The sequence below is a fragment of the Lethenteron reissneri genome, chromosome 64 (genome assembly GCF_015708825.2).
Source record: "Lethenteron reissneri isolate LAM-NWPU_2019-01 chromosome 64, ASM1570882v1, whole genome shotgun sequence".
NCBI lineage: Eukaryota > Metazoa > Chordata > Hyperoartia > Petromyzontiformes > Petromyzontidae > Lethenteron > Lethenteron reissneri.
The window spans coordinates 9323117-9344774 of record NC_083842.1 but is presented as its reverse complement, the minus strand read 5'-3'; the positions used below and the strand labels follow the sequence as shown (position 1 = coordinate 9344774).

At 46.5% G+C, this 21658-nt stretch overlaps 1 protein-coding gene across 2 annotated transcripts; it reads left to right on the top strand.

The window, feature by feature from the left end:
- The first annotated feature begins 303 nt into the window (after positions 1–303).
- LOC133359170 (uncharacterized) lies at positions 304–20281 on the top strand. 2 transcript variants are annotated; one of them, XM_061577581.1, is made up of 8 exons: positions 304–520; positions 1802–2401; positions 4700–4786; positions 5570–5656; positions 9638–9724; positions 10719–10805; positions 11713–11832; positions 13684–20281. In XM_061577581.1, the coding sequence occupies exons 2-8, from the start codon at positions 1810–1812 to the stop codon at positions 14262–14264; spliced, it is 1641 nt and encodes a 546-aa protein (XP_061433565.1). In that variant the 5' UTR covers positions 304–520; positions 1802–1809; the 3' UTR covers positions 14265–20281. The 2 variants fall into 2 exon arrangements, with proteins under 2 accessions (XP_061433565.1, XP_061433566.1); XM_061577582.1 differs by lacking the exon at positions 11713–11832.
- Positions 20282–21658: the final 1377 nt, after the last annotated feature.

Sequence of the window (21658 nt, the reverse complement as noted above, 5' to 3'; positions counted from 1 at the left end):
CACGGCATCACAAATATGACGTCACAAAGCTCTGCCCACCCCCCCCAAAACCATATTTCCATTTTGAAAATAAAACATGCCTTCAAATCGCTTTAAAATATTGTCATTGTAGTGCGTATTTAATGTGGCGCTGCACTCTGATGTTGTAGTGGAGTGTTGTTATAACAATTATATATTTATTAAAGTTGCTCATTTTGATGTGACGTCACATTTATCACCCCCCCACCCCCCGCGTGACCACGACTGCACGCGCGTCACATCGCCGCGGTCCCTTGGGGGGTGAGGGGTCACTTCGCACGGGGGCCAACACAGCGCGGACGGACCCTCCGTCTCCACCTCGCTGCTGCTCTCCCCTCTTCGTCTCGTCCACCTTCTCGTCGTCCTCCCCCCCCACCTCCACTCTCCTACACCTACCTCACTCGTCCGTCTTCACCACCACCACCGTCTCCTCGTCGCCTCGTTGAGCGGCTAGAAGACTTTTGACAGCCGAGAGGAGAGGCCTGGTCGCGACATACACTCGGTTAGTCTGTTGCCTACGCCGCGGGGTTTTTAAAATATATATAATCTCTGGGCATCCCTCACCACGTTATTAATGTGCATGTTACACTGGGTTATAGATGATACGACAGACCACACTCCGTTGCAGATTGCAATGGACTATACCCTGCTATTGATTACACTGTAGACTACACTGCTCTGTACATTATACTGTAACCTAGTGTTCAAGATTACACTGTAGACTCCACTGTGCTGTATATTACACTGTTGACGACACGTGCACAACTCATAGACAACGCACTATCAGAGGACAATGCATACATTATCATACATTATCAGAGTGTGTGTTTTGTTTGCATTCTGACCGCAGGTATTGTGGTTAATGTAAACATGATTCCATGTAATAAGGTTTCAGTTTTGTTGCCAAAAAAAAGGGAAAAAACCTATTATTATATTTTGGTACTGGCAAAGGAGGCCTCGTGATGTAGATGCTTACCCCGAGCTCTCATTACTCTGATAGTGCGGTGTCTATGAGTTGTGCGCCTTTTGGCGTCATCTGGTCGAACACCAAGTGAGACTAGGCTCTAAGGAAAGCTGTCTCTGGTGTGGACCAATCAATTTCAAGGACAATGCATACATTATCAGTGTGTTTTTGTTTGCATTCTGACCGCAGGTATTGTGGTTAATGTAAACATGATTCAGTTGTAAAAAGGTTTCAGTTTTGTTGCCAAAAAAGGGGGGGGGGGGGAAAAAACGTATTTTACTTCGTGCACAAGTACTTGAGTTTGTGGCACAGCGGTTTAGCACACTGCATTATGAACCTGACAACTTGAGTTTGATTTTAGGCCACGGCTAACATCAATGATTTATATCTGACCCAGTCCTGGGTACCACCCCCGTAACCGAGCCGCAATGACCAGCGTGACAGTATGGTTAACCATCCTCTTGACCGAAGGCATTGGGAGGCCTTCAACCAGCAGTGGATAGATAAAGGACGGCAAACAAACTATCAGCTGTTATGTTAATAGAGAACAAAGTCTGACAATGTTTCGTTCAATTTGAGCTCTAGAGCACAGTTATTTTCGAATTGTATCGCATGTTGTTTAGCGTAATGCCCGACGTTTTGCTCCAAGCACTGGGAGCTGAGCAGATAAATGTAGTTCCTGCAGAAGCTCCCAAAATGTGGAGCGAAATATCAGATATGCCAAAGTACACGTGGTACAATCCAAACACATTTGAGAGAACATTTCAAAACATCCACAACCCATCACCTAAAATTAACCATTTGATACTGTTCTCACAGAGTGAGGAATGGCGTGCGCGGTGGCATCCGTCCCAGCCATCGCCTCCAACCTGGAGCCAAGCGGGGACTTCCCGGCGTGGCTGGAGACGCAGGGCGTGAACGCGGAGGTGGCCCGGGCCATGGACTCTGAGCTGGGTATCCGGGACTACGGGGTCCTGCGCGCCTGCGTCAGGGACGGTCTCGTGCGTGCCGAGCTGCTGGCCGCGGCGCGCGACCGCCTGCCCTTCGGCTTCTACGCCGTGCTGCGGCAGGTGGTGAAGGCCCTGCAGGACACCGAGCCCCACGACGGCGCCGGGACACCACGCTGGGACGACGATGCGGCCGCCTCCTCCCCTGGTGACATGACGCTGGGAGGGCTGGTGGAAGTGCTGCTCGCGTTGCTCAGCGGTTTGAGCCGGGAGCTGCTGCTGTCCATGCGGAGGCTGGGAGGTGGTAGTGGTGGTGATGGCGGCGGTGGCTGCGGTGATGGCAGTGGGAATGGAGGAGATGGACGGGTCTTTTCTGGGGACTTCCTGCCAGACCCGGAGGGACTCGCATCTGATTCAAGGGTGGCTGATGAGGAGGGCACAGCAAGCGTGAAGAATGAGTACTCGGGCTATGGTGAGTGAGCACCAACAGTGTCCACACAGACCAGGCTATAGAATTTGTCTTGTTTCTGTCTGGAACGCAGTGGCATGTTAACTCTCATGAAGATTACCTAATGTGGACTAAACTTTAGATAAAGGTGCGTTTCAGATGAGCATCACCCAACACTCTTTTGAGCATTGAAAATCAAGCCGGCAATCTACCTAGCACCTGCACACGAACCGATTTCATGGCTCCATGTCCACGGTAGACATCCTCTCTGTATTAATTCTACGAAGCCGGCATTGCTAACATCCTGGTTTTGAATTTGAATTTTAGCCACACGCAATTAAAAACTGGGTTCTCAAGTTTCACATGCTGATGGTCTGAGCCTCGTCACCAATGTTTATACCAAATAATTTAAAATTTTGGCTTTTGCTTTGGAAATATGCCAACTTTGACAATTCAATGTATTAGTTCCACTGCCATTCCATCAATTTTCTCACTGTAACAGTGAATGTGGGAAAATGTGGAAAGAGGTCACCTGAAGGGATCTCAGAGGCAGACCTGTAATATTTGAATCAATTGGCCATTATCAAATACGGGTTGAGGCACTGCTCTGAAAGAGTTCTGAAAGGATTTTTTGTTTCAGTGTGATGCCGATAGCACAATTAGAATAGAATTGGAGAACACAGAGCCACATTTTATTTATATTCATGATACACAAAATCACTCTGTCCATGATTCAGTGAGCAATATCCTGGAAATTAAGTGGATAATCTGTATGTATGTATATTTTTCTAATAACTTCTAGGCCACTCCACCAATTTCACAGAATGAGATGTCATATTAAAGGTCATGATATGGAGTTTATGAAAAATGATTAAAAGATTTGACCTTTGGGCTGATAAATTTGGATTTTTGGCCCCAAAACTTCTCTTCCACTCTACCATTTACAATGATTGCCGCATACACCTGATTTTAAAATCATAAAATTCATAGCTGTTCTAGATTTGAAGTTTTCGTGACTACAAGGATTCATACTCTTTGTTTTTTTTGGTAAAGTAATTTAGGTAAAAAATAAATAAATGAAAACAACTAAATTAAATCACGACGTTTCGGGCGCAACACAAGCGTCCTTCAAGTTGGGGACAACGTAACCGCTTAAGTGTGTCTAAGAGATGGCTGTGACGAGGAATTATATCGTCGCGGGCGATGGAGGGAGGGGGAGGGGCCATGGGGAGTGTGGGCGGGCTGTGGACTGGGAGTTAACGTTGTGAAGCACGGGGGGGCACTGGGAGGCAACACATGGAGTTCAAACTGAAGCTTTGTGATGCAAATGGCGGAAGTAGATAAGAAAGCTAAGATTAAGCAGCCTTTTGTTATGCTGCCAGGGGGTAAATTAGAAATGCGCAACCTAAAAAACAACTAGGACACATCCAAATGGACGTTGCGAAAGCTGAAATAGCCACTATCCTCAAGAATGCTAAAAAAAAAACGTTAGCAACATCAGCAAAAACGAACGCTCTGAACTCGTACAAAGGCTATGAAAACATGACACACTTAAGCGGTTGTGCTTTCGCTACGTTGTCCCCACCTGAAGGACGCTTGTGTTGCGCCCGAAACGTCGTGATTTCCCACTGTATTGTATGAATTGGCAAGGAATAAGTAGTGAGTGTTAGGTTCGTGGTAAATATCTGACAAGTGTCAGGTAAGTACCATCAAGTGTCAAGTCACCCTCTTGAAAATGTATTAAATATCACTCATCCTATCGTCGTTGGAGCACCTTACAATCCACTTTTCATCGTGTAATACTTCCACAGATGGCTGGAGAATGAATTTAAAAACTTTTGTTCATCCAGTTTATTTACCAACTTAACAAAAACCTATTTTCTGAAAAACAACATTTTGTGGATTTTGGTTCCTGGGAAATCCCTCAGTTGTCACAGTTCAGAGTCACAACTTTCAGTGTGTGTATCATACTGGTATAAATTAGTAGAATGTACAGTATAGTGGTACAGTACTGCATACATATATCGGTGTCTAAAATGGTCAGTTATTACACACAGATGGATAGATATATCATGAGCATAAGGTGAAGGACTCAGGATGCTGGCCTGCAATTGACCAGACCACTGCTAGTGGACAGGCCTTCACCAGAGTGAACTAGAGATTCCTGCTTGGGGGTGTTTGGTCTATGTTACCCGCTGGGCAAATGGATGTCTTGCAAGAAGTGGGAGTAATACCCACACTTTACCCCATGAGCATAAGAATGCGTTATAAGAATCCATTGCGTGTCCAATGTTCAAAATTGATTTTGTGTTATTGCTTTAGATGCCACCACAGTGTTTGCCAACGCTGAACACCGCTCGCCAACACAAATGGAAGACTACGATGAACACTACTACAATCACCTGTCCGGTATGGCGCAACAGAATATTTTTACATTTTCTAACATTTTCACCAGACGGGCAATACCACAAGTAGCAGACTTCGCATTGATAATTTAGTAATCATCATAATTTGTACGTAGTGTCATTTTGAAGATAATTGTAGGTTAAGAAAAAAAATGCTCGTGGAATAAGCCAATGGTTTCACAAATATACAAAACTGAATTCACCATCACCATCCCAGCATGGATTAAAAAGTTAGGTCGTCTGAGTATGTCCGACTCCGTGGTATTTTATGAACATTTCTCCCTTATTCACACAGAGAAGTACAACCCTTGTTAGAGAATGGCCCACAGAAGCAGAAATCATAGAGCTACCTCCATCATCCCTTCAAGTGACCTCTGACCTGCTGCAGAGAGTAATGTTCATCGCATGACACACAAAAGGATATTTCAATTCTCAAAGCCAGGAATTTATCCAAATAATATGAAGAAACAAATTAAATGTTGTGGGTGTATTGTGCAGTTATTGGTAATCAGGCTGAAACCATCAACTAACTAAACACGAGAACCCAGTTTAATCACAGCAGTCTGAGAATTTAATTCCAACCCAGGATCTCAGCAATGCCAGCTTGGCACTCTGACCTCTGAGCTACCCAGCCACCTCTTAAACCAATGTTCTGGGATGTTTTTTTCTCATTGGTGACCAGGCTGTGATCATCCACTCATGAGAATCCAGGAATCAACTTTTTTTTTTATCGGTCTCTGGATTCCCCATGGGCTAAGTGTGTTTTCACTGTCATGATTTTTGGCAGAGGAACCTCGGCAGACCTCAACCACAGCTGTTGACGGGAACAGCCCTAATGGCGTGGCTCACAACATCAAACTGGAGATGTTTGAAGGTACTGTTTTATAAAGGTGTTTGTTAACAAGCATGCGTGCAGAGTTTCGGTGTTTATCTTAAGTCTTCATTTGGGTAAGGGATGAGGAACCTACGACCCAGCCCGCAACTTAAGTTTATATAAGGCCTAAAACTTTTAAATAACCCAAAAACAATATTGTCACCATAAGCATCTTAGCGACACTAATTTGGTTCTGGTACAAACTATTTTCAACCTGGAAAAACTGTTGTTCCTAATGTCACCACGATTGTATGTCCTCATGCATTGACAGAAGTGACTAAAGTGTGTGTGATAATGTGTGGCTGATTAATCATGGGCGGCCGAAATCCAAATTGGAATGCAGGTATTTGACAGTGCCAACCCAATACTCTGATCTCTAAGGCACTAGGTTACCTGTGATAAAGGCCCTCATGCTACAGTGTATTGACACATCATCTCGGTTGAAGTTATGTCTATGTTTGTATATCTGGAAAATTAGAAAAGCTTAAGCTAAACTTGCACACTCGAAAACAACGTGTGGTAATGGTGATGGTAGTGTGTAAAGCTGGGAAAATAAATAGAATAAATATAAACTGGCTGTCTACCAGTAAACTGCACGGCAGCTAAAGTTTAGCTTGGTTAATTACATCCTTCCAATGATTGCTCAATCTGAATCCATCATCTCGGTTGAAGTTATGTCTATGTTTGTATATCTGGATGGCTTCATGGACAAATCAAGCTAATCTTTAGCTGCCGTGCAGTTTACTGCTAGACAGCCAGTTTATATTTATTCTTATTTCCATTTTCCTAGCTTTAAACACTAACATCACCATTACCACATGTTGTTTTCGAGAGTACAAGTTTAGCTTAAGATTTTCTTATTTTCCAGATATACAAACATAGACATAACTTCAACCGAGATGATGATTCAAATTGAGCAATCAGTGGAAGAATGTAATTAACCAAGTGTATTGACAACTGCTTTTATACATATACATGTTAGTCCATCGAGATATCTTCTCACCATTTGAAGAGAAATCTGGGTCAAACTAGCACCACAGTGGAACCACCCTGTATGTTCTAGCAAACATGCATTCTTGGTGCATTCTGTCCTTGTGTAGTGTTTTGCACTTGACTTTCAATCAGAGCTCATCAGTTTCAACCCAAAGCTACACAGTGGTGTAAATGGTTATACAACAGTCTATCAGCAGGTTGTGTATGGTGGGCTAAAGCATAACACATTTGGCTATTGTGGAAGAGGAGGTCAATATCCCCTCTGGAGGAGCTGTCTGCTGGCAGTGGGCACGTAGTTGGGAGGGCTGCCCCTTTACCTTATTTAACCTTACTTTATTGGTGGTGAAGGGGGATGTTGATGTCAAAGGTCAGGAGTGGGAGTTCGGGGACAGCGGTTTCTGTTGTCTCAGTTGTTGCCTCTGCCCGCGTCTCAGGGGAGGAGTCGAGGGCAGTACTGGGAGGAGAGGGGAGCGGCCGCCTACGCTGGGAGGGGACGGAGGCCCACCACTCAGTGGCAGCAGGGACAGCAGCAAACAGCGGATCCCAGCTTGCAGGCAAGGGCCAGATTGATGTATAAATATAATTCAAGATTGGGCTCGATCCAGAAAAGCCACAACCATATAAGGTCCAACATGTTTTCATAACCTTTGTACAAATGGGCCTGTGACCTCATCGTAACATAGTCTGTGTGTAGTTACACTATGAGACCTCCTTTACCAGTGGCAAAATATAGTAATAGGTTTTTACCCTTTCAACTGTTACAAAAACTGACACCTTTATACAAGGCATCATGTTTGCAATAACCACAACACAAGCAGTCAAAATGCAAACAAAAAGAAACAACTCTGATAATGATAATGATATGCACTGTCCTTGAAGTTGATTGGTCCACACCCGAGACAGCTTTTCTTAGAACCTAGTCTCCATTGGTGTTGGACCAGATGACGCCAAAAGGCGTACAACTCAAAAACAGCGCACTATCATAGTATTGAGAGCTCGGGTTAAGCATTTACACTATGAGACCTCCCAAAGCCATTTTTCTCACTGTAACAGTGAATGTGGGAAAATGTGGTAACGAGGTCACCTGAAGGAATCTCAGAGGCAGACCTGTAATATTTGAATCAATTGGCCATTATCGAATACGGGTTGGTGCACTGCTCTGAGACAGTTCAGAAAGGATATTTTTGTTTCAGTGTGATGCCGATAGCACAATTAGAATAGAATTGGAGAACACACAGCCACATTTTATTTCTATTCATGCTATACATAATAACTTTGTCCATGATTCAGTGAGCAGTATTCTGGAAATTAAGTGGATAATCTGTATGTATGTATTTTTTTCTAAGAACTCCTAGGCCACTCCACCGATTTCACAGAATGAGATGTCATATGAAATGTCATGATTGGAGTTAATGAAAAATGATTGAAATAGTTGACCTTTGAGCTGATAAATTTGGCTTATTGGCCACAGCAGTTCTTTTCGACTCTACCATTTGCAATGATTCCCCCATACACCTGATTTTAAAATCATAAAATTAATAGCTGTGTGCCATTGGGGCAGGTGGGTGACAAGTTGAATCACAAATGCTTCGTTGAATTAGTACATTAGTTCACGTTACTTGGTGTATTATTTCACCTCTTTCATATCCAAAAATTCAACATATTTGTCAATGACACTGTAAAAATACATGATAGGTTTTCCACTATATTGTATGAATTGGCAAGAAGTAAGTAGTGAGTGTTAGGTGAGTGGTAAATATCTGATGAGTGTCAGGTAAGTACCATCAAGTGTCATGTCACCCTCTTGAAAATATATTAAATAAAACCCATCCTAAATTTCGATTTAAAGCTTTCGTGACTGCAGGGATTCAACTTCTTGGTTCTTTCGGTAAAGTCACGTAGAAGGGAAGATAACCCATCCTATCTTCGTTGGAACACCTTACAATCCACTTTTCATCGTGTTATCCTTCCACATGTAATGCGAGCGTAAATGGGCAGGCCGGATGTGATGATCCGCGAGGGAGGAGTCAGGGTCACATGGGAGAGGGAAGAGTCAGGGTCACGTGGGAGAGAGGTTATAGGAAGGAGACCGGAAGACATCTGGAGCAGTCGAGGGAGTGAAGAGGGGAGACCACGTTGGGTGGCCGCCGTGCCTCAGCCTGGTGGCTGAGGGGCCCATCGGACGGCGCCAGCCAGCGGGGTGAGGAGAGAGCAGAGTGCGCGGAGCGCACAGGGCGTGCGAGGTTGCACGGAGCAGCAGAGTAGCTGCAGAGCTAGCGGAGGACTAGCAGGGGGTGCGAGGTTGGACCAGCAGCAGAGTAGCTGCAGAGCGGAGCAGCAGGGTAGCTGCAGAGTGCGCGGGGCGCAAGGAGAGATGACGCCGGACCGAGGAGGAGGCCAGCAGGGTGAGCGGAAGACGAACACAAATAAAGGACTGACGGAGATCAGCATCGTGTGACGGAGTCCTTTTATTACACACAGATGGCCGGAGAATGAATTACGAATTTTTGTTCATCCAGTTTATTTACCAACTCAACTAAAAAATGTTTTCTGAAAAACAAGATTTTGTGGGTTTTGTTTCCTGGAAACCCCTCAGTTGTCAGTTCAGAGTCACAACTTTCAGTGTGTGTATCATACTGGTATAAATTAGTAGAATGTACAGTATAGTGGTACAGTACTGTAAATATATCTGGATCTAAAATGGTCAATTATTACACACAGATGGATAGATATATCATGAGCATAAGGTGAAGGACTCAAGGTGCTGGCCTGCAATTGCTCAGACCACTGCTGGTGGACAGGCCTTCACCAGAGTGAACTCCTAGAGATTCCTGCTTGGGGGTGTTTGGTCTATGTTACCCGCTGGGCAAATGGACGTCTTTGAAGAAGTGGGAGTACAACCCACGCTTTACCCCATGAGCATAAGAATCTGTTTTCAGAATCCATTGCGCGTCTAATGTTCAAATGGATTTTGTGTTATTGCTTTAGAGGCCACCACAGTGTTTGCCAACGCTGAACACCGCTCGCCAACACATATGGAAGACTACGATGAACACTACTACAATCACCTGTCCGGTATGGCGCGACAGAATATTTTTACATTTTCTAACATTTTCACCAGACGGGCAATACCACAAGTAGCAGACTTCGCAGTGATAATTTAGTAATCCTAATCGTACATTCCTATTTGTACGTAGTGTCATTTTGAAGATAATTGTAGGTTAAGAAAAAAAATGCTCATGGAATAAGCCAATGGTTTCACACATATACAAAACTGAATTCACCATCACCATCCCAGCATGGATTAAAAAGTTAGGTCGTCTTGAGTATGTCTGACTCCGTGGTATTTTATGAACATTTCTCCCTTATTCTCACAGAGAAATACAACCCTTGTTAGAGAATGGCCCACAGAAGCGGAAATCACAGAGCTTACCTCTATCATCCCTTCAAGTGACCTCTGGCCAACGTATTAGTGGGCAACACTCACGTGCCCTGCTGCAGAGAGTAACGTTCATCGCATGACACACAAAAGGATATTTTTATTCTCAAAGCTGGAATTTAGTCAAATAATACGAAGAAACAAATTGAATGTTGTGGGTGTATTGTGCAGTTGTTGGTAGCCAGGCTGAAACCATCAACTAACTATACACAAGAACCCCGTTTAATCACAGCAGTCTGAGACTTGAATTCGAACCCAGGATCTCAGCAATGCCAGCTTGGCACTCTGACCTCTGAGCGACCCAGCCACCTCTTAAACCAATGTTCTGGGATTTGTTTTTCTCATTGGTGACCAGGCTGGGCTAAAGCAGTGAACTATTTGTCTTTTGTCAACGTGACACTTTTTTACTGATTGGCCGTGTCGGGTGGTGGAGGGTTACGACACATTTATAAATAACGCGATCTAAACCCAAAAACGTTGATTATGAATAATATTGGTCACGAAAGCCTACGTGTTAAACAGGCTGAGGTCATCAACTCATTAAAATTCAGGAATCAACTTTTTATTTTTTGATCAGTCTCTGGATTCCCCATGGGCTAAGTGTGTTTTGACTGTCGTGATTTTTGGCAGAGGAACCTCGGCAGAACCCAACCACAGCTCTTGACGGGAACAGCCCCAATGGCGTGGCTCACAACATCAAACTGGAGACGTTTGAAGGTACTGTTTTATAAAGGCGTTTGTTGACAAGCATGCGTGCAGAGTTTCGGTGTTTATCTTACATCTTCATTTGGGTAAGGGATGAGGAACCTACGACCCAGCCCGCAACTTAAGTTTATGCGGCCCAAGGCCATATAAGGCCTAAAACATTTAAATTACCCAAAAACAATATTGTCACCATCAGCATCTTAGCCACACTAATTTGGTTCTGGAACAAACTATTTTCAACCTGGAAAAAGTTTTGTTCCTTATGTCACCACGCTTTTATGTCCTCATGCATTGACAGAAGTGACTAAAGTGTGTGTGTGATAATGTGTGGCTGATTAATCATGGGCGGCCGAAATCCAAATTGGAATGCAGGATCTTGACAGTGCCAACTCAATACTCTGATCTCTAAGGCACCAGGTTACCTGTGATAAAGGCCCTCATGCTACAGCGTATTGACAACTGCTTTTATACATATACATGTGAGTCCATCGAGATATCTTCTCACCATTTGAAGAGAAATCTGGATCAAATTAGCACCAAAGTGGAATCACCCTGTATGTTCGAGCAAACATGCATTCTTGGTGCATTCTGCCTTGTGTAGTGTTTTGCACTTGACTTGCAATCAGAGCTCATCAGTTTCAACCCAAAGCTATGCAGTCATGTAGATGGTTACACAACAGTCGATCAGCAAGTTGTGTATGGTGGGCTAAAGCATAACACATTTGTCCATTGTGGAAGAGTAGGTCAATATACCCTCTGGAGGAGCTGTCTGCTGGCAGTGGTCAAGTAGTTGGGAGGGCTGCCCCTTTAACTTTACATTCTTGGTGGTGAAGGGGGATGTTGATGTCAAAGGTCAGGAGTGGGAGTTCGGGGACAGCGGGTGCCGTTGTCTCAGTTGTTGCCTCTGCCCGTGTCTCAGGGGAGGAGTCGAGGCCAGTGCTGGGAGGAGAGGGGAGCGGCCGCCTACGCTGGGAGGACACGGAGGCCCACCACTCAGTGGCAGCAGGGACAGCAGCAAACAGCGGATCCCAGCTTGCAGGCAAGGGCCAGATTGATGTATAAATATAATTCAAGATTGGGCGTGATCCAGCAAAGCCACAACCATATCAGGGCCAACATGTTTTCATAACTTTTGTAAAAATGGGCCTGTGACCTCATCGTAACAGAGCCTGCGTGTCTCTGTGAGTTTATTTTAAAATCATGGTTGATAATCACAGGTCCAAAATGCCAAACGACCAGCAACAAACAGCACTATTGATAAAAGGGTAAAAACCCAATTATCATAGTTTGCTACTGGCAAATGAGGTTCCATTGGTGTAAATGCTTCCCCGAGCTCTCATACTCTGATGGTGCATTGTCATTGAGTTGTGTGCCTTTTGGCACCATGTGAGACTAGGCTCTAAGAAAAGCTGTCTCGGGTGTGGACCAATCAATTTCAAGGACAGTGCATACCTTATCAGAGTTATGTTTTTTGTGTGTATTCCGACTGCAGGTATTGTGGTCTATGCAAACATTACTCCTTGTAAAAAAAGGTGTCAGTTTTGTTGCCAGAAAAAAGGGTAAAAAAACAATTATCATAGTTTGCTACTGGCAAATGAGGTTCCAATGGTGAGCACTATTGACAAAAGCCGCTGCAAGCATGACCGAAGTTCGAATGATGGTTTATGCTCCTTGACAATATCCGCAAGGTATTGTAGTTCATTTGTGGCAAGCACTTTGTGTGTAATGAGTGCAACCTCAGAATGTATTCGTTCAGCAACCGGAAGCCAATGCAGCTCGGCGAGCACTGAACGGACATGGTCGGATCTTGAAGTTTGAATTAAACGGTTGTCATCAACTATGAATGTAAATATGTTACAATGCAGTATGGCCAACTAAAACCAATGTTTTAGTTGTGACAATATATTTTTATTTTTGGACGTTGATTAGAAATTTTAATAAATAAGCAGAATCACTTTTTATTTGAACTCTAGTAGCGACCAGCAGCATCCCGCCTTGTGATGCTCCGCCATACAACGGCTTATTCCTCCTCGCGCGACGTAGTTCTGTTCGCCCAATCGCATGAAATCCAATTCGCATCCGCGTTATAAAAAATGTGTTCCCTAATACATTTATCGCATTAAATCCAATTCACGTCATGAAAACACACGTTATAGGAGAACAGACTGTAGTTTAATAACTGATGACCCTGAGGAGACCCTCATCCACCAGTAGATTGGTAAAAGGGCTGTTTATACATAAGGCTTAAACCTCTGCCCCTTAAACCCAAATTGCCTGTCTCATTAGCAGTTAAGCCAACGATTCCATATTAGTAATATGTCTTAGTAAGAAAAGTGCAATACTTTATCTCATAATTCTAGTATCCAAAAATTATAATGATTGCAATGAATGTTGATGGGACAGCCAATGGAAGTTAAGGGGTGATGTTTATGCACATAAATAAAGCGTTTTTCACTGAGAATCCGAGATTGATGAAAGTGTGGTTGACACATTGATAGGAATTAACTTCTCCCAAGAATACATTTTCAGAGGGATGGTCATTCTTATAGTAACACCAAGTCCTATCTTAAAAAGCGGCAAAGCCATGTAGCTACACAATTCCCTGGATCGTTTATACGTGCACTCAACCTGTCTTCACTCTCCTGTGGCCCATAAAAAGGCAGAATGTGCATGACAACCTCCTACACAGAATATAAAAACATATTATCCAAACAGGTAACTTGTATATATTTCAAGTATCACCATATCATGATCGGTGTAATTTATTTTCAGAGATGGTTCTGTGTCTTGTGAATAGCGTAAAAATATAAACATGTCTATGCTCGTGCTTCTCGGTTTAGGGCTCAAAAGTCAGGAAAATTAACACTGTCCCTGTCACCTTCTCCTCTAGGTAAACTGTTGGACAAAACCCCCCCAGGCTATGTCAAGGATGACAGACACACACCAGCAGAATCGCTTGTGCCTCATCCCAACCAATTCGACCGCCAATGGCGGCAACAGCAGCAGGAACCGCAGCATCAGGTGATGGGCGAAAACCGGGTTAACACCGATTGTGCCGCAAATAGCACCACCGCAAGCCCACGGCTCCCCGCCAGCTGGCGCGCAGCCGTCATCACCGCAGCCGCTAGACGACGCAGCCGGGAGCCCGGTGACGGAATTATCGGCGTTGGTGGTGGCGTTGGCATCGGCGGTGTCGGAGCCGGCAGGGGCGGGGAACGGCGCTTCGAATGCGCGCAGTGTGGCCGGCGCTTATCCCGTTACGAGGCGCTGGTGTTCCACATGCGCACGCACACGGGCGAACAACCCTTCAGCTGTGATGTGTGCGGCCGTGCCTTTTCGCTGCACTCGAACCTCAAGGTGCACCGGCGGACCCACACGGGCGAGCGCCCGCACCGATGCGACGTGTGCGGCCGTGGATTTGCCTACCGCTCCAGCTGGAAGAGGCACCAGCGTACGCACGACCACATATAAATGATGCAACAGCTACCAACGACGGTGCCACCGCCGTTGCAGACGATGGCGCAGCGCCAGCATGGCGATCGTACACTCTAGACCTCCGCTTCGTGAGTTTCGACAATAACGGACTCCCAGTGCGTGCCACACGGACAGTATGCCGTATTTCCAATGAGCCAGCAATCGGCATACAGGTTTCTGTTATACATTCCGTGTTGCACCAAAGAAAGTAAAAATTTCAAAGCAATACGAGCAGAACAATGACCCTGTCATTGATCAAGCTCTGCTTGACTTATTAAATGAGGCTAGACGCCAAGAGCGGTGTGGTACAGCAGAGGGCCTCAACTTCACAGATTCCAGCCGCAAGGCCTGGAACCTGCTCCGCACTCTTGGTACTGCAAAATCAACAGCCTCCCAAACCCCAGGAGTCACAGCAGACACCATTGGTGCTCACATTCTCCAGAGAACACAATGGACCCTCAAAATGGAGGAGGTATAGAAGCCATCCACAACCTCACCCCAGAGGCCCTGGATTGGATAAAGAATTATGACATGAACCTTTGACAACTTGCTGCTCCCCTACAATGTCTGCTCGTCTGCAGGAATTCATGACAGAAGAAGAAGCACAAGCACGATTGACCTATTGAACACAGATCATGTGATTAATGATGCAGTAAAACAAATTAAACATGTGCTTGGTTGCTAGTTTATGCTGTTGACAAAATAACATCGACCCACGGTGATACAGTGATCTAAATGACATGCCCCCGTGTGCGAAAAGCTGTGAATTCAATGCCTGACATTTTGTCTGGCGCCGCTATTGCTGGTTTGAAGTTTACTGGCGCGTGCATATACCAACTTACATTGGTTCAGTAGAGCCAGCTTCCACAATGCACTTATATTCAAAGGTGTGGCAGTTATGCCACAGTGATATCACTAGAGGCATGTCAAAGCTTGGAAGTCGCGTCACTGATTTTCAATTAAATGTTTTCATTCACAAAGGTTGAAAGTCACGTAAGAAAGAGAGACTGGAGTATATAGTCTAGATATGTAACTTCCAGATAACAGCTGACAACTGGATTTCTTTGGCATGTTTTTTTCACAACATGACAGTAGTCGGATTTTGTGGCTCGTTTGACCGATGGGCATTGCTTGTCTTCACTCGTGGTTCAGAGGCAGTGCTGGAAATTGCATGTTCCTTTTGTAAGACTCTGGCTTTGCGTAGCAAAATAAGATCCACAGGTGACTTCCCACAGAGTGATAAAAGTCACGCATTGTTCAGGTGAGGTCCAGTCAAAAATGTACACATTACGTTGGCCAGGCTCCGTCCATTTTTAAAGCATCCACGATATAACATCCATACTGAAATTTCCAAGTTACAGTCAGTCCCATCTCTCCTTAACACCGAAGCTGATGTTGCCTTCGCCTTTGCCCAGTTTTGCAGGCTGATTAAGTGCTGCTGATTCTACTGATATTTGAGAGGTGAGAATAATGATAGTGACAATGAAGATGGTGATTTTACGGTCTTGGATAGAGGTGATGATGCTGATGATTATGGTGATGAGACAAGAGTTGATCTTGACTGGAATTTTTGCCCACAATCTTGCGATTGTGAATCCAGAACTTTCTAGCAAGTGTGTTATTAAGTTACATTTTCTTGGTAAATAAAAAAATACAGACGAAAACTAACCAAGGTAACACCGAAAATTAAGCTACACAAAAAGGAAAATGTATCTTCCATATAAAACGTAAACATGGTAATCTCATAATTAGTTACTTTTGAGTTACTGTAGATTATGTAAGTATAATAAAATGTGTAGCTATACCATCTGCCATCCAACAGCCAAACAAATCAAGTTGTCGCAAATTAAGCCAAATATTTTCAGCAACCCGGAATGTTGAAAAGCAAGCAAAAGTTTGACAATTGTGTAATGCCGGTTCATCCCGTCATTCGGGTAATCAGGGGAGTAAGCCTAGTGAAACTCCGGTATATCCCGTCATTCGGGTAGTTAAGGGAGCGAGCCTACTACGGAGTGCCAGAAGGAGGGCATAGCCAAAGGGCGGAGAAAGGCCCCGCTAGGGGTATAATAGGGCAGCGTGGATACGGTAAAGGGTTGTCATTGTGGGTAACACTCGGTGGGTCGGGTTGGGCTCTTCAATAGCCTTGTGTGTAAGGGGGTTACATAGTGTTATACAGTGTTACATAGGGGTAGTTACGTTTACACCAATTACAGAACCCGTCCCGTAAGGGAAGTGTTAATAAAAGACTCGCCTCAACTCATGTAGTGTGTATGTCTTTATTGAAGCACTACAAGTGGTGTCAGGAGTTACAATAGTTGGTGAGGGCGTAGGCTACCAATGTTAACAAGAAAGAAGCAATTTACAAGGTCGGACGAGGACAACCATGACGACGGTACTCCACCACCAGCGACCCGGGCTGCTCAAGACCAGGAAATGGAGCAGCACGCTGATACGCCGGTGACGCGGGGAGACGACCGACCTCCCATGGGAGACCTGGCCGCCGTCACTGCTTTGGCCGCCCTAATGCAGAGGGAGGACGACGAGGGGACACCCGTGCAGCGTCCCGGAACCTCAACCGCAGCCACTTCCCGCGCGTGGGAAACCGGAAGGACGCAAGCCGCGCAAGCGGCCGCCATTTTGAACAGCGGGTGGGAAACGGCTTCCGCCAATTTGCAAGACCCGCCGACGGCACTGAACACAGATATTGCACTCAAGAAGAGGCTGCCCTTCGTCAAAGAATTCACAGCTACTGGCGGCGATTGGGAAGCTTTTCGACGCCGTTTTACTGCCGCTTATAAGTTAGCTAATTGGACTGAGGAGGAGGCGCTACGTGTGCTACCGGCGGCGCTGGACGACGACGGTCTGGCGGCCTTCAACGCTATTCCTGGCACAAGCCCTTGCCCAGATGGCGCTCATCTACGCTCCTCAGTCCCACAAGTGCCACAAGTTCGCCACGCGGAGGCGAGGAGAGACTGAGATGCCACTTGCCTTCCGCAGCACGCTTCTGGCACTGGCGAAGTCAGCCTACCCCGGAATGGACCAGGTCGGCAGGGACTCGCTGGTCCTGGAGAAGATGCTCCAGCTCGCCCAAGAACTACAGGTCCTGCTACCTGCGACCAACGATGACGTCCTCCTCGCTCAGGATCGCATGGTGCCTGGAGGCACACTTCAGCTCTGACTTGGCTGCTGGAATCCTAGCCGTCGGGGAAGACAGAACATCTCAAGGAGCCTAGACTTCCTTCTCCGGGGGTAGGGGAAGGAGGGCCGACGATCATGGACGTCCTAGGGATCCTTCTCTTCGCCAGAGCGATGGGCCGGTGGTGTGCTTTAAATGCGGCCTGCCGGGACACGTCTCCATCGGCTGCCACGCTCCACGACCAAGACCTCCTACGACGCTGCAGTTCTACAACCGACCCTCCTCTCATCGAGACCCACAGGCAAGTCGTGGTGCACCCCACACACAGCCAAATCACCCACCTCATGCATGGGGGTCGCGGATCGTCGGACCGTGTCGGGGTGGGCCGAGCTGTTACGGGTGCAGGGTGGCCACGGCGTCCCGCACAATTACACGCCTTGAGTCGCCGCGTTATTGCCGCGGCAGCAGGGTCGTCCGCTGTCATAGGGACAATTGAGGGGATTGAGGTACGCCTACTTGTGGACACAGGTGCATCGGCGACAATCATTTCGGAAATTATTTACGATTTGCCGCCAAAATATCGCGCCATTTCGCCTGTTAATATTCCGTGTTTCACCGCGAACGGTAAGTCATTAGGGATCATTGGTCAGTTAATGGCTACAGTGTGCGTCGGCGACATCAGCTGGACGGGTCCTGTGCTTGTTTCCACCTCCATCGCAGTAACTTGCCTGTTGGGAACGGATTTTTTAGCCAAATGCCGCTGAAGATCCTTATTGATCAAGGCAGCATAGAATTACCTTCGGCTCGCCGGATGGCATTTTTAACATTGCCAACTGTATTCCGCACGGCAAATACATCTGTTCCGACAATAGCCAGCCGTACCGTTAAAACCCCCCCCGGCGCACAAATGTTAATTCCCCTGCGATTAAAGAAACAACTTGACAGCAAAAATTCAAAGAAAGGGATGTTGTTGGTTCCTTCCAACAATGCGGCTCGGGGCAAACCCTTATTGTTTGCGCAGACCTTGGTGGCAAATAATCAAGACCCATTTATCCAGGTTTTAAATACCAGTTCGGTCGCATCAATCATACAAGAGGGTTCTGTTTTAGCTCATGCGTCGACCGCGTCTTGTGATTTTGAAATTGGCGGGAACGGAGCCATCGCAAGCAGCTGCTGGGCAGACTGAGCAACATGATGTGGCACCTGAACAGAGGCTTGAATTGCGTGCGCTTCTGGAAGAGTTCGACGATGTTTTCAGTAAATTTAAATTTGACATTGGCTGCACACCTCTGTTACACCATCTTATTGAGACAGGAGAATTCCGCACCCATTCGGCAAAATCTGTACAGATTAAGCCCTAGAAAGAAGGACTATGTGCGCTGTGCGGTTGACAAATTATCTCCCCGTCAAACACCTCGTGGGGGCCCCCCATCGTGCTTGTTAAAAAGCAAAATGGGAGTCTATGCTTTTGTGTCGATTTCGGGTACGTTCTGGATAAAGGAGCCCCAGAACGCCTCACAGACCAGGGAAAAATTTAATCTTCTAAATTACTCAAGAAATTGTGCTGCCTGTTGGGCACAAAAAAAGTCCGTACCTCACCTTATCACCCTTAGACCGATGGCATGGTGGAATGCTTACACAGGATGCTAACATCCATGCTGTGCCACCAGGTCACTGAAGATCAGTCTGAGACCTGCACATTCCTAGTGTCCTCGCTGTGTACAGATTGGCCTCGCACGCATGCACCAGCTTCTCGACATTTTTTCTCATGTATGGGAGGGAGTATGATCCACCCATCGAGGTTCAATTGAACCTGACCTGGGAAAGAGTAAACTCGCCGACCCCATGCACCATACCCTCAAGCGCTTGTCAGAGGCTCAGGAGGCCTCTTGGGGAAATTCGGGCCGGAGGCAAGCCGCAAATGAACGCCTGGTTGCTCTCCGTGAATCTGGGACTAAATGGGAGCCGGGTGATAAGGCATGGCTACACTGCCCCCGAGTTCCGGTGGGTACATCCCCAAAATTGTACAAGCCTTGGCAGGGTCCCGTAACAATCATTGAGGTAGCAAACCTGCAGAGTGTACACATTCAGATCGGTCGCAGGCGCTGGTTCGGGCATGCGTCGCGACTCAAACCTTTTTATCCGCCCCACGGTGTCGCGTCATCTCCACTAACAGACGGCTGTGTGTCAGGTGCACCCGGCGAGCGGGGCCATGAACTAGGGGGCGTTGTCCCTCAGGCGTCTGCGGACTCTCTGCCCACAGGATCCCAGTGCTTAAGGACCCCGGAGCGACCGGCTCCTCCTGCAAGAGGCGGATTGCCTCCGATGTCTCCTCATCCTTGCCGTCCTCCAGAGAAGACCAACCCATCAGGACCACTTCTACCTGTCCCTGGAGGACCAGCGACAAGGACACGCTCGAAAACCAGCCGTTTAAAGTGACTCATGTTCACTGGAGTGACAAGTCCTACTACCGCCGGATTACGTTCTGTACTTCTTGTTGTCATTGTAGGCTGGTTACAGCCAGGGTCGGCTGTCTTTTGTAAAGGGGGGGGGGGGGGGGGTAGTGTGATGCCAGTTCATCCCGTCATTCGGGTAATTAAGGGAGCGAGCCTGCTGCAGAGTGCCAGAAGGAGGGCGTAGCCAGAGGGCAGGGGGAAGGCCCCGCTAGGGGGATAAAAGGGCAGCGTGGATACGGTAAAGGGTCATCATTGTGGGTAACACTCGGTGGGTCGGGTCACGTCGTCGGGTTGGGATCTTCAATAGCCTCGTGTGTAAGGGGATTACATAGTGTTACAAAGTGTTACATAGGGGTAGTTACGTTTATACCAATTATAGAACCCGTCCCATAAGGGAAGTGTTAATAAAAGACTCGCCTCAACTCACGTAGTGTGTATGTCTTTATTGAAGCACTACAATTGTTTACGACCTTTCACTGGTTATTACATCCAGCATTATCAGGTGTTAACAGAAGTTATGCTCTTGCGTTGAGCAGAGCTGCTGTTAACACCTGATAATGCTGAATGTACGATCCAGTGAAACATGTTATAAAATTGCAAAAAAAATATTAGCATATTTTCCCCGGTGATACATTGATTTGATTGGTTCTATCGGTTGGCGGATAGGAGAGCTCAGGTGTTGGCAACCTGCGGCTTTAGAGCTGCATGCGGCTCATTGGCTGCCCCTTTGCAGACAGCAGTTTATTTTCTACTTAGAAATGACTGTATTTGGTCCTTTACACTATATAGTGTAGGACACGCGGTCCCCACTATTACATTACAATGCGTCCCTATAAACCACGTAAATTGGATTCTACTTTCCCATAGAAGCAATATTACTGTCCTGGTAACAACAAAATATAGTCAAACTGTATTGTTAAAGAATAACTCTGGAGGGGAAAAAACTAAACGGACACTGTTTATTCCATCACCTATTTTAAGTCAGATGTGTTTGCCATCTGCCGCATACCTGCTATGTATGTGCACAAGTAGCTCTGCGTGTGATGCAGCTCTCGAAATCAGTTGGTCAAAGACAAAAAAAATGGCTTCTTTGAAAGGTTGACCCCTGTTATCTCTGAAAATTGACATTTTACCTACATTTCAAATGGTCATCGTCGTTAAATGGAGAATAGGTGCGACATCTGCCCCTTCCACTCCCTCCTCCACTCCCTCCTCCACCGCATTGCTCAACTCCCGCCGGGCCCCCACCAATCGGGTAATCGCTCCTCCCACGCTAGCGCCCTCTCGGAGACATGACTAAAGCGCTGGCTCACCGCCGCACGGGGTTACTCCACGCACGCCCACGTACACCACCACCAATGTGAAGGCGGCTGCGTGAACGCGCGTGCCCCTACTGATGATTATACTTTAATACGCGCACATCCCACGACTAGCAAGATAGTGGCGGCGCGAACGCGCACTTCTGCGGGCGGTTTATCTCCAAACCCGCGCACGCACTATGACTAATGCTACAGTGGCGTGCGCAAACACGCGCGCACCTGCAGGCAATTTTAACGAGCGCTCGTGCTGTGGCTCTGCCCTCGCTGCTCGTCCGCCCACGCAACTGCTCCACACACAAATCGCACTGCACTGATACTCTGTGGAAATATTCTGCGAGCAGAGGCTATCTTTTCACTACCCAATTCCCCCAAACACTTACGCGCCCTGTTACGTACCTTGCAGCCATTCTCATGACGTTGCATGGATGCGGGGAGAGGCGTAGGGATGGAGATGGGAGAGAACATTGCCTCACGCTTGTC

Excerpts from the sequence above, each read along its gene's own strand:
- LOC133359170 (XM_061577581.1), top strand. The coding sequence starts at position 1,810 with ATGGCGTGCGCGGTGGCATCCGTCCCAGCCATCGCCTCCAACCTGGAG. Across the intron at positions 4,787-5,569 it reads CTACTACAATCACCTGTCCG|AGGAACCTCGGCAGACCTCA; the intron begins GTATGGCGCAAC and ends GATTTTTGGCAG. Across the intron at positions 5,657-9,637 it reads CAAACTGGAGATGTTTGAAG|AGGCCACCACAGTGTTTGCC; the intron begins GTACTGTTTTAT and ends TTATTGCTTTAG.